The following is a 13,877-nucleotide window of genomic DNA, read 5'->3' as shown; positions in this document are numbered from 1 at the left end:
CTGCTCTTATTCTCAGTGACTTTGACTTCTCAAACAACGTAGGATATTTTGCCTTATAGTTTAACCCTAATCAAATAGGATGCAAGTTTTTTTCCCATTATTGTAAAATATGTAGTATGTGTATGATGTATACAAGATTGTACAGTAGAAGCTGCTTCAATGAACACTTGAATTGTAATCTTATTGGTTGAAAATTCTGATCTTTATGTGTTGGTAATACCAATGTTTACCATGGTCATGAGTGTATCATTTTTAGCTGTGGTTCATAGAAAGGCTCTGGGTTGTTGTTTTTTTCAAGTACAAACTTTTAGCTTATAGTTCCATCATCTCTTGTCCAATTTGAGATCTAATTACAGTTTCCAACTCGGGAGGTCAAACCCTTTCAATTGTTGTATTTGACCGTGCCCAAGGTCTCGTAGATTAATTTATTCTGATCCTACCCAAAAGTTTCAGTTTGAGGGTAAGGCATATAGAGATACTGATGAATAATAAAATTGAATCAGGTATATATGCACTCTACACTTAGTATTGCTGGTGCACACAAATATAGCTAATAAAAAGTTTCAAAGTTTAGTTATTTATTTTTAAAAGTAATTACAATACTCACATTTGAGACCAAAACACATACTGATATTTGAGACTTGAAGTTACTGACAAGGCGTGTAATCCATGGGTGGAATGAGAGATGTCTTGCGAGACATTTGTTGATCATTTTCTAAAGGCAGAAGTGCTTATGTGAAAGTCATGGGAAACACCTTATGTTTATTGTTTCTGTACAAAACCTATAATGTAAAACTTTCTTTTAAAACAAGGATTTTTAACTGGAAAATGTCAGGAATACAAAAATTTATAAGGTGAAAAAACAAAAATTAATATACTGATATCACCATTAAATATTCAAGTCAAAATGTTTGATTGAGATCATTATATGAAGTACTCTTCTATAAGAATGATGGTTTAACCCTATGTGCATGGGTGGAGGTTAAAGTATGCACATGCTGACCTAGTACATAGTGCCATTCAACATGGTATTATGCATTTGATGTCAGAGTTATTAACATTTAATGTTACCCTACATTGCTGATGGTGCAACAGTTTGTATTAGAGTCAGTGGCATGCAGAGGTTCTCTGATGCCCGGGGCCTTGTACCTAAGACCTTGGGGTAGGACGGAAAGGGTTCTCCTATTCGATTGGACTCTTTGCATTGGATGCCCGCGGCCCCGACACCTTTCGCTCCCTTCTCTGCACGCTACTGGTTAGAGTAGATACAATATATATGAATGCTGAAAAACTTTATAGGTACATTTAGAAGGCTATAGAGGTTATACAAATATAATGTGCAAACTGACTGATAGACAAAATAATTTATGTTCTTCACATGAAGATCACGTTGCACTCTGATTTGTCATAGTCATATTGACTTCATCATTTCATCAACAAATATTTGGTACAAAAAATTAGTAATACATGTAATTTTTTGTGTACAACAGTTTTGTACACTTGATAAATTCAGAATTATAGCGACTTGTCCAATACAGGGATTTTCTGCACATTCAGTTAACAGACAACTTCCGGATTTTTTTTTTTTCCATTGTGTTATATGCTAATAATTTTGTGTACAGAATTCACGACATAGCAATATGACTTGGATGCAATGTACTATGCTATAAAGAGGACTTAGTGGGAAAAGCAAAGAAAATATCATGAAGAAAACTAATGTAATGTAGAAAACACTTCAGCATAATGTGGTCCAGTGATTAGCATGCTGGAGTGTGGGTCCAGTGTTGATGTGCAGTTATCAAAAAAAAAAACTTGCACTCTGCACTTAGGAGCTGTTGACACATTATAAGAGTGATTGGAAAAATGTACATAAAAAAAAATCAAGTAAAAAAGACTTAAATATTATGGTATGGTTAATAAGTAATAAGATTCTAATGTTTTATGTTTTTTATTAAAATATATGTGATCAAGTTTTTTTCCAACTGATTGTGTTCTCAGTACTAAATATTCATGAGCTAGTGTGAACACAGCTGGTCTAGATATTGCCCAACGAACATGGTTCTTCCAGTATTTTATGAACTTGGTTGTTTCATTCATTATCTACATATTTTGATTGGAATTTTTACTTTTTTCATATACAGAGTGAGGATGTAACTGCAGAAGAAAGAGACGGGATTGTTCAATGGCTGGCTGAACTAAACTATCAACTTCGTCTTACACCAGAAACATTTTTTTTGAGTGTGGCAATACTGGATACCTTTTTTGGGTTAGTCAAGGTTAGTATTAATTCTTTATTTTAGACTGTTTATTGGTGAAATTTTTGGTAATGTAAAAAATTATGTTTAGTTACTGCTATGACTTAGCTAATATCCAAGAAAATCTATTCAAGATATGTGATATTTAGGCTAAAAGTGATTGTGGCTAAACAAAAGATGTCTGTTGAACAAGTAGTATAAATCACACTGATTGTTTCATTGGTAAATAATAGTTGATAATCACATAAAATTTACATAATGTGTACTGCTTGAGAGAAAATATTTTTTAGTGTCTAGTTATTTCTAATCTTTTGAGTTTCATGATGTTACCAAGAGTTCCTCTAAACCTTTTTTGGATAATCATACTAATATTACAATCACATGTCTTTTTTTAATTTTTATTCAAAGCTCACAAGTTTGAATTTAGCATCATTACTGCTATGAATCTTGAGCAAAATAATAGAGAAATGCTTTGTTTTCATTAAGCTATTTAAAAAACAAATGGACAATGAGGAATCATTCTCACCCTTGAGAAATTTGCAATGTAAACTTGCCCTTTAGTTTTCACAAAACTGTTGATTCCTCTTTTAAACTCTTGTAAAGAGCTGAGCCACTGCCAATGGTAATTCATTCCATAAGCCAACTGCCTTGTTAGGAAAATAAAACTCTTTAACTGGAGTCTAGCCTGTTCTTTCCTAATCTTAAATCTCCAAAGTTTAGGAAAAAGTTCAAGCCATGAACAAAAAGTAAAAAATGAATTAAGCTATAGTGAGTTTCTAAATTCTGTTAGTCAGTAAATGAGTAACCAGTGTATGAATTAGTCATTTTTGTCTGTTGCTATTGCATTGGCTCATTTCTGTGAATATTGTATTTGTGTTTTGATTATGAAATATACGAACAAAATTAACAAGTAAGTGGAGTTTCTGTTAGATGTAATGTTTGTGATGTTAGGCTTATTGGTCAAGTTTATGCTAATAAAGGAATTTAGTGTTCACATTATTCTTTTTTTACTTACCCAACAATAGAAACCATAAAAAATGGTATCAGGAGTGGGATTATTTTCATAAAATCAAACAAAATCTAGACTACAACATGCTCATGTGTCTCAAAATAAGATTGACAATCTAATGGAAATGATGAAATATGGAATAAAAGGTTAGGAAGATGACAGTTGCAAAATATTACAAGAAGATAAAGAAGAAAGTTACTGAAAATTAAAATAGGGTCAAAAAGGAAGATAGAAGAAGAAAGATTGGGATTACAAGAACAATGTGGTATCTCAAAAATTTCTGACAAACCAGAGAAGTCAGGGCCTGCAAAAGTAGGAGGATTGCTGACCTCATGTTGATGTGTTTCCTAACAGGTGTGACTGTTGGGCCACAAAGAATGAGACTGACACAGATTGCACACAAAGTACAAATGTTTAACAAAAATCTACACAACTTAGTGCACAAATATTAATACCCTATAACACAATTCAACATAACACTATAGATTATATAAGGGTATGTAATAGTGTGTTGTTATATCTAAAAAAGAAGATGGAGTGTGACCAGATGGAGTGACAAAGATTTTATTGGACAAAGATACTCTTGCTGATGCATGTCCTTTCCACTGTAACTTAGGTTAGCATATAAAAGAGAATCCCAAAAAATGTAAGAAATTAAAATGTAAAACAATGAAGTTAACCCTCTCTTTAACCCTTCAAAATCTAAGTTTCCAGACAGATTTCACCACAACAGTTATAGGTAAAGAAAAAAGGTAATAATTTGTATCATACATTAAGATAATGTTCACTCACAGGTAAACTTACACTACTACTTACTGAACCTGCACACTTGAAAATGAAAGTTTATTCCAAAATTACAAGAAAACCTGCAGAGTTCTCCAGTAGTATAACTATACAAAAATAATATACCAACCTGTGACTAGAATGGAGAGCAAGAACTTTAGGAGTTCTCCTAAATCTACTGAAATATCCCACTTAAATCCAAAACAAAATCGATTTAAGAACACTGTGTGAAACTATGTAAACTTCTGCTTACAATTCACTGAAAGTCTTCTTATTTAAAGTGCTGTATTTAAAATCAACTGGGTAAATCTTGTAAAAATCTATGAAAGAGTAAGTTGAATCTACCCTTTAAGGTCCTACATTATCTTAAGTATAGCAATAAATTCTCAGGTTTTTGACATAAGAAAGAAGTGATTGGTGCTTGTTAGATCAGTCAGCCAAATGGACTGTGAAGATCATGGACAAGTCTACATGCAGCTACTACATCATTTAGTGGGAATGATCAAAAAGAGTAATAATTTGAAATGGTTATTTTGATTAGTTTTGTGACATTAAACTATTATATTAAATGTTTAGAAGTAATCAAGTTAGTTGTCCAGCTCTACCTATCAGTGAATAATATTAAAAGAAAATTGTAAAACTTGTAATTGAAAAAATAAAATGCTTTCATTATCATTAACTCTCTCAGCATGTACTCGGTCTCTGGGATCAATCTTATAACCATTTTGTGCTTGTTATAGTTTTCATACTATACCTCTCTATCTATCATGCAAGTTAATATTCATTTTACGATTAAAAATACTTTTATGCATCAGAAAATTTTCAAATTTCACATGTGATATCTTCATAATGTCCAGATAGTTATCAAATGTTTCTTAAGAAAAAAAACGATTTTATCTGTTATTTTCACTAATGAATCTCTGCACAGACACGATAGATTTGAGCAATCTTGTAACCACCATAAAAAATTAGGAAATAAATATAAATTATGCCTCTTTTGTTCTAGAATCACAACAAATTATAACACAAAAACAAATGTTTAGACTTAATATCTGAAATCTCATAATATTATACATTTATATATATTTATTATTTTTACTATATTGACCTTTCAGCTGTGTTTGGCTAACAATACAGAAATTACAGTGATGCAGCACACGTGCTCTCATGTTACCATATCCAACTATATAAAACTGACCTTTAGTCTTTACAAAGTGAGCTGTCTTGGCTGTGTTTTAGTTGACTAGTATTTTGCAAAATGCAGTCACATTTCCATTATTATACATTATATTATTACTGTTTAGAAATAAGTTCTTAAACTTATTTTTCATAAAACACAGAACAGTAAATCAAACAATTATCTCTTATAGTTATGACCTTTGTACTCGGTTGCTGCTTGATGTAGGTTGCTAAACTTTCAAAATTTTGCCCATGGTGAATATGAAACAAAATAGTTTTTGGTTTTATACATACAGTTGAAAACTGAAAAATCAGAAATTACTATATAAATACCATATAATTCCATTATAATTTATCAAACTTACTAACTAAGCAGTATTTGGGTCTAAAAAAATATGAAATTTTCGACCAAACTAAAGACACAACCTACCTCCTTGAATTCCTGGTTCGAAAGAATGAGACGAGGTCCTATCACATAAAAATGATTGAGAAAGCCACTAGGGGGACATTCTGAGCTTTCTATTGGTTATTCACATGTCATATATTGAAGTAAGTGTATATAAGGAACCATTTCCAAAAATGGAAAGAGGTGAGATGGGCCACTGTGTTTGATTCAGTACATGAGTGATATCTCAGCAAATAGAAAAGATATCAGTCTTTTATTTTATATTCTAGCTTGTCAACATCAGTAATTTGAATTCCTTTTTTGTACAAAACTATAAACTTAGTGTTTTGACAACACAAACATCTAATTTGAACCAGTGCTTTGACCCATGACCCATCTGGGGAGTGTTAAGTAAACTGGACTTTACATTCTTGTTTTTACCAAATAATTCAGATGAACCTGTTCAACAACAGAAACTATTAAAACAGTAGCACATATTTTTAGGTCTCCATATATTTTAAAGCAGTAGTAATAGATTGTTATAAAAAAAGAATAGTGTAAAAATGTTTCACAAAATAATAAAATAAACTGTTTTCCTATTGTCACCAAAAATTAAAGTTGCTTGCAAATAGTAAATAAACTAAATGAAAAAATAGTTGAGCTTCTTTTCTCATTTTGTTCGAGAAGTCACTACAAGCATGGGTAAAAAATTATCCTATTTTTTTTTTATTAAAATGTAGGTCAAGCCAAAATACCTGAAGTGCATAGCCATTTCTTGCTTGTTTCTTGCCATGAAAATTTGTGAAGAAGATGAGGTAAACCTAGTTTTGTTGATAAATACCTGAGATTATGATTCATTCAAAAGTCTTTTTCATTAATTTATAACCTTTTAATGGAGGTATACCTACCATAATTCTTGGCTTGTTGAAGAGCACCTGAAACTGTATTTTCTCCAAAATCTTTATCAAGAAAACTATTGAAGATTTATCTGTTTTAATAATAAATAAGAGGTACTTGTTCAGCATAATAAACACTTTTAGTTGTATTATTGTTGTGTCCATTTCTTTGTTAGATGTTGACTTTGATGTAGCAAACAATATGTATATAGTGTTTAATTCACTGATTATTGTTTTTATGTAATATTCGACATTGTGAAGTATACTTTATGCAATTCAAATATTGTTGCCCCCTTTTTAAATATTTTAGTTTTTCATTTTCTGTAGAATAAGTATATTACTATGGCTTAATTTTTTTTCTATTTCAGTCTATAGTTTCATGATTATCAGAAAAATATCTTCCAAAGTCTAATACAAACTATGAATAACTGTTTGATAGTCATTATATTTTTGTAAACCTAGTAACTGTAACATTGATGTATATGAGCTAGCAAAGTCAATTTTTCCTACAGAAAGGCAAGTAAACACAGTGTTGGGATATGTGCCATTTTTCAGCATTTGGTATAACTTGGGATTCTGTATGTAAAAGCCACAAAACTTATCCAGTACAACTTATAACAAAATAACTGTCAGAATTGTGACTTTACAAATGTCTTGATCATGAACTTGGGGTGGCTATAAATCTGGAAAATTCAGGGAATTATGGACTCTCCTCTCTTTTTATTATTATTGTTATCATTACAGAACCTGCATGTGCACACAAAAAATGCTGCTTAGTTGTCCCAGTATCTTTTAACATAATCTTGGTCAGTCACACTGTTATCTTATTTGGTAATAAGTATCTAATTCATTGTATTTAACAATTGGTTAGATCAAGTATTTTTTAATCAGTAGAAATACAACATTAATGAAGTAAAAATGTATACCAGAGACAGCTGGTATGGATATTAAAAACTTTAATTAAAATAAAGTACAAGAACAACATTTTGACCTTCTTAAGTCATCTTCAGGTTAACAAAGACAGTTTGATATTGACCGTTACTAAGCACATGTCTTAAAGACGAGATTATAGGGGGTGTAGCAGTTAGATGTTAGGTGATTAATATAGGTATAAAGGTGTTCCTTTATGTTGGTTCAATTTTGATCCATTCTTACATACTAAGCATTACCGTGCTTAGTGATAATCATTCATAATATTATACATATGTGGACTGCAAAAACCACATATGCTACATAGGATAGCAGTCTGTGATTCATGATATCCATTGTGCTTACCCCTCTAGAGAGAAATTGTACTAATAACACCTAATGAGAATGTAAAGCAGGAAGTAAAATATAAACCTCACTCCTTGTGTTTTAAATTGACTTAGATTGATGATTTATAGGTAGTGCTTATGGCAGAAGACCTCATTGAAGTCAGTCGTTGTGGCATCAAAGTAGCGGATCTTGTCAGAATGGAGAGGATCATAGTTAGTAAGCTACTTTGGGATTTAAAGAAAGTCACAGCCCTGGATTTTTTGCAAGTGGTGAGTAAGCAGAGCTACTACTGTAAAATGCAAAAAACACTTGAAATGTTAAACTTAATAAAATACTAGATATATTTTAAAGCAAGATTTTGGCTAGGAAACCTGTAAACAGTTAGTCAGAGGTTTGAATACAAAAACTGTTCACTGTTAGAACAATATTGACCTTCTTAAGTCATCTTCAGGTTAACAAAGACAGTTTGATATTGACCGTTACTAAGTTTGACTAGGAAAGATTGTTTCAAGAGGGTTTGTACTTTTTGTAAGATTTTTTTTTTTTACATGTTTGGAAGGACAATTTTCATGGGGTTTTTGTGACATTTTTCTATGGTTTATTTTCATGATGGTTTTGCTGTGCTTTTCTAAGAATTGTTTTTCTTGAAGTTTTTGTGGTTTTTTTTAAGGATTGTTTTTGTGGGTTTTCTTTACACTTTTTTAATGACTTTTCATTCAGGTTTTGTGATATATTTGGAAAGATTGTTTCATGTTTTTTTTTACATTTTTTGAAAAATTGTTTTCATTCAGGGTTTATGAAATTTTATGAAGGTCTGTTTTCGTGGATATTCTGTGATACTTTTCTAATGATTATTTTCATAGGGGCTATGTGATATTTTTTGAAGGATTCTTGTTTGTCAGTCAGGTTTTGTGTTTTCATGGATGCCACATGACATTTTTTGGAGTGATTATTTTCAAGGGGTTTGTGACATTTTTGTAAGGATTGATTTCATGGCATTTGACACTTTTGAAAGGATAGTTTTTATGTTTGGTTTTCTAGACATTTTTGGAAGGATTGTTTTCAGGAGGGTTTGAGCTATTTTTTGGAAGGATTGATTTTCATGGTTTTTTTGTGACTTAAAGGATTGTTTCATAGGATTTTTTTAACAATAATTCCATGGGATTTTGTGACATTTTTGAAAGGTTGGTTTTCTTGGAGAGAGTGGTACTTGCTAATCAATTAGTTGATGGTCACAATTATAGATTACATATAATTAATTGAATAGTACAATTTAACTTTAATGATGAGAGACCCACTTTATTTTAGAAGATAAAGCTTGGAGATGGCTTGTATAGGTAGTGAAAGAAACTTTATTAGAATGTACAATCTTTTGACAAGCTTATGTTATCATCAGATATAAGTAGTTTACATAGACACAGGAATATATAGCATGGAACAAAAAGTCACATGACTGGAGATTGCTTAACAGTTTAGTAAAGGTATCTTAATACCCTGAGGTGTTGGTTTAAAGTGTAGCTGTTTTGTTCAGTTATCTTTCTTTATTTTACATTTGTTGGTATTAGACTCAACTCACTAACAAAATTGACCCTAATATAACAAACAACAACACAGCATTACACCATTTTTCCATGAAGTCATTGCAAAAATAATTCACACTTGAAGAAAACTTGCCTTTAACTCTTTCTCAATGGGGTCGTGTACAATACATGATCCCATCTGGGGAATGATACAAGTGCAACAGTACATACTGTAACTCTGATGTTTCTTAGCATATCCTCACAAAAAATGTTAGGATTTTGTTAAAGATTATAAGTATTTTGTACAGGAAGAATGGCATTATTTTAATTAAGTATTTCTACTAAAGATATGTTATTTATCTATTATAGTTATTTGCACTCAAACTTTTAATAGTTTGTGTGCAAGGTGATTTTCAGTTCAAGTATAAAAATACTTTTGTTCATCTTATTGAGTGTTATTTGCATAAACCCTAGAACCTCCTAAATGAATATGAAAAGTGTTTTAAGTAAAAATATTTATATTTTATTTTTCATTTTCTATACCATATCACTAACTGTTCGTATTATCATCAACATATAGTGGAATGGAATGTTTAAAATTAAGAAATAGGAAAAATGTACATACCTTTTAATTTTTTGTAGAATACCTTAAAAGATCTTTTGGTTATACTTGTAATTTCAGGTCTCTTCCATTTCACATAGTTTTCCCCTCCTTTCCTCTCCTTTACCTTTTATTCCTCTTGGCACAAGTCAGTGGTGCCCTCAGGGTATAATTAGAGTATCCTCAGCAGCAATGCACAGGCATTCGGCAATGTTTGAGATAAATGTAAAAAATGTTTAAACTTTTCAATTATGCATTTTAAAACATAAATAATACATAATTAATTAAAATATAAAAGTGACACCTACATACAATTTAACTGTAAGTGCTATTGTGGGTAAAGCAGCTAACATTACTACAGGCAGTTGTTGGATTATAGTGTAAAATGAACTTGTTCAAATGACTATATACATGTATATGTAGCAACTACATGAAGTATAGAAGGTGGGTGTGACACCCATCAAGGGTTGACAAAATTTATTACTTGTTTCTACTGCATTAAGCCACAGAGCACTTTGAAACTTGCATGTCAGTAGGGCAAGTAAACATACTTATTGTCTAGATGTACATCTACATGACTGGCTTTATCTTAAACATATTGATATTTTTCATAGCTCATGGGTCCTATGACAAAAAACCTTAATTTTAACTGTTTTTAAAGGTTTCTTTTGAAATAAAGGAATTCAAACTTGTATAACATAAAACTTTTAATCATAAAATACATTATAATATTAATTTCATTCACATACATTGACAGTAAAAGTGTTTGATTTAGTTTTGAATATAACTCGGTGACTTGCATAGAAAAGTGTTTAAAGGGGTACCCAGGGTAGAAGAGTTAAGCATAAAATTCATATTGACTTCAAATTCATCAAAAGCCCAGCCCTAAACTAAAGTCCTTACTAAATAAAAATTATGTAGAATCACACAATACCAACAATGTTTATAAAATAACACGCAGTAACTGTCCAGAATTTTACATCAGAGAAACTGGAAGAAAATTATAAATCAAATTCATGAAACATAATAATAATAATAATTAAAAAAAAAAAAAAAAACTCTCCCATATTTACCATCATTGCAACTCAAAAAAAAAGGCCAATATATCTATACAAAACACTAATTTTAAAGGAAAAAACCAAACATCATCAAATGTAAAATAAAGAGAAATCAAGATACCTTTACTAAGCTGTTAAGCAATCTCTGGTCAGTCTCTCTGTTCCATACTGTGTATGTATTCCTGTGTCTATGTAAACTCTTTTACCTAATGATGACATAAGCTTTACAAAACATCGTTCATTTGTAATAAAGTTTTTTACTACCCATTCATGCCTTCTCCAAGCTTGATTAGTACATGGTAGGTACAAGCAAAAACAAAAATATTTGTGTTGGATGCTGCTAGCCAGTTACCTTCCTCCAAATCAGTAGTTCAGTAAGATAAAGAAAAAAAAAGGTGGTTCAATTGCTTCATCTAAACAGCAGTTCAAAATCGGTAATGGTGGCAGATAGCTGTATTAGCTTTGCCATAACAAAGACGTGACAAGTTTGGAGGCAATGGGAATCGAACCCAAGACTCTTAAATCATTTAATCATAATTTTGATTTATTGATTAACCAATGGTAATGATAATAAATACAGGATAGTTAATACAAGTATGTAATTTCTTTTGCATTTTTGTATAATCTTAAGATAGAAATACAAGAATAACACTGGCATTAGAGCATGAAGTTGTTCAGCATATGTTGTGAAAATTCAAATGCATACAGAAGTAAAGGTCATTAATTTGTTTATACCTTTTATTTCTAGTTCCATGCTTTTCTGATGTTTATGTGTCCAGGTCTGCTAATTGGTCAGTATGCCACTGGTTCTGGAGGGTTACTCTGTTTGCTGACCAGAAAACTTCAGGTTTGTCTTGCCAACCACCGAATCCTTCAGTTTAAAGCTTCCACTGTAGCTCTGTCATTGATCAGCCTGGAATTAGAGGGTTCTTTACCAGACTGGTTTGCTATAACAGTTGCCCTGCAGACATTTGCAGAGGTAAGTATCAACAACTAGAAAGATGCTGATTGTTATAGGCATAATGCACTATAAAGCAGCAAATCTTGTTTAGTTTAATTAATTAGCATATATTCATGTAATTTGATGGCAAATAACCAATAATTCTAATAATGGCTGGAGACGGCTTAAATGGGTAATGAAGAAAAACTTTAATATAAGTTTAACATGACAGCAAATGTACAACGTTTCGACAAGGTTTTGTCATCATCAGGTATATGTTGATGATAATAGGTACAGTTAGTGATATAGTAGGGAAAATGGAAAATAAGATATAAACATTTACCTTAAAAACTTTTGATATTCATTTAAGAAGCTCTATAGAATATACAAATGAAATGTGAAACTGTAAGATAATGAATAATATTTTTATACTTCATATAAAAATCACCTTGCAGGTGAACTATTCAGAGTCTGTGTGCAAATAACTACATTAAATAATGAATTTTTTTATTAGAAATAGTAGAAAAAATAAGATATTTGATTGTTCTGAAACTACAAATCTTTAGGAAGATTTTTGTGAAATTTTAAACATTTTTATCCACTAGTTTCATTTTTGGAATGAAATACTATGAGATCAATGTTAGCTGCCAAGAATCCTGGGAGCTGGGTCTAATAGGGTTAATATAATGTAATAAGTTTTTAATTTTTACATTTTAGTTATTTTTATAACAAAAGTAAAAAATAGACATAAACTAGAAATTTAGTACCCGTATTTGGTTTCTTGTTTTTTTGCTCTTGATTCTCTATTGAAAGTTAAACCTAATTCCTGGTGAAGATCTTAGTGGTAACTAAAATAATTTTTATTTATTTTAGATATGCATGTAAGAACACAAAATAATAACACACACAAAGTCACAATGTCTTATAACTGTTATAATTTAACTGGCTTTCTGGGGCATAATTCTCTTAACTGTTCGACCTGAACTTGGTAAGAGAAACTTTGAATCTGAAGGAAAAATAACTAAACTTCTCTACTGAGAAGAATATAACATTATGTGTCATTCATTGAATTAAAACTGTTTCTGTTGGTTATAAATGATGTAATAATGAATATTGGAGAGAATTATTGACAACTTATGGAAGAGAAGCTATGATAGGAAGTTGTGGAAAGTGGGTTTGACTTTCTGGTTTATGTCTCCCTAAACAATAGAAATATGGTTATAAAAGTTAAGCTATAATAAGTAACTTATGTTAAACTCTGGAAATTGTAAAGGAGTAATGAAAAATTACAAAATGGGCAAGTTGGAGCTAACAAATATCATATTACACAGACAAGCAAAGATGGAGAATTTATTTATACATTTCCTTTTGAAGTTAAAATGTATATAATATTAAAACTTGATTTATTAACTATGTTTTGATGCCAAGTTTAACTAAATTTTGAAAGTAACTATAGAAACCTTATAACATGAACACTTTTATTTATCCATAGTGAGAGAGTTAAAGCATTATAGCTCTCTCATTTAAATTATCATTAACTTTTTTGAAAAAATAACATAGGCCTACTAGCAGTTTTAATAATTTGATAAACTACTGGCAGTCATTAGAACATCAGCAAACCATCCATACTACTATGAAAATGCTGTGAAGCTGTCTTTCCTCACTAAACATTTAATCAAGTCAAACACTGGAACATGCATGTGGACTTTGCACTAATTGATAGCACAGTCAATCTATCTCCAAGCCATATGCTGTATCTGTAGACCATAATTTTACATTGTTAGTTGTGCCATCTAAAGAAAGACATTACAATGGCTGTAACAAATTTTAACAGACTCGCTAATGATAATCTGACTGATAATCTCAAATAACAATATAGGCTGCTTTATAGTGTTACATATAGTTGATAAAGTTACATGTGTTTATATTACTGGTTGAATCCTTTGTTTTATGTGTCCTCCAGTAGGGCAGTGGCAAGTATATGGACTTACAAC

At 30.8% G+C, this 13,877-nt stretch overlaps 1 protein-coding gene across 1 annotated transcript in view; it reads left to right on the top strand.

Moving 5' to 3' along the window:
* Positions 1-13,877, top strand: part of LOC106462721 (cyclin-I-like) — a 36,780-nt gene that overhangs the window by 12,487 nt on the left and 10,416 nt on the right. Inside the window, exons 3-6 of the mRNA XM_013922666.2 lie at positions 2,142-2,276; positions 6,352-6,426; positions 7,893-8,033; positions 11,692-11,922. Coding sequence (XP_013778120.1) covers positions 2,142-2,276; positions 6,352-6,426; positions 7,893-8,033; positions 11,692-11,922 — 582 coding nt within the window. The remainder of the gene's footprint in view (positions 1-2,141; positions 2,277-6,351; positions 6,427-7,892; positions 8,034-11,691; positions 11,923-13,877) is intronic.

The sequence above is a fragment of the Limulus polyphemus genome, unplaced genomic scaffold (genome assembly GCF_000517525.1).
Source record: "Limulus polyphemus unplaced genomic scaffold, Limulus_polyphemus-2.1.2 Scaffold1232, whole genome shotgun sequence".
NCBI lineage: Eukaryota > Metazoa > Arthropoda > Merostomata > Xiphosura > Limulidae > Limulus > Limulus polyphemus.
Note: the sequence above shows the minus strand (reverse complement) of the source record. Positions and strands in the feature narration are given on the sequence as shown.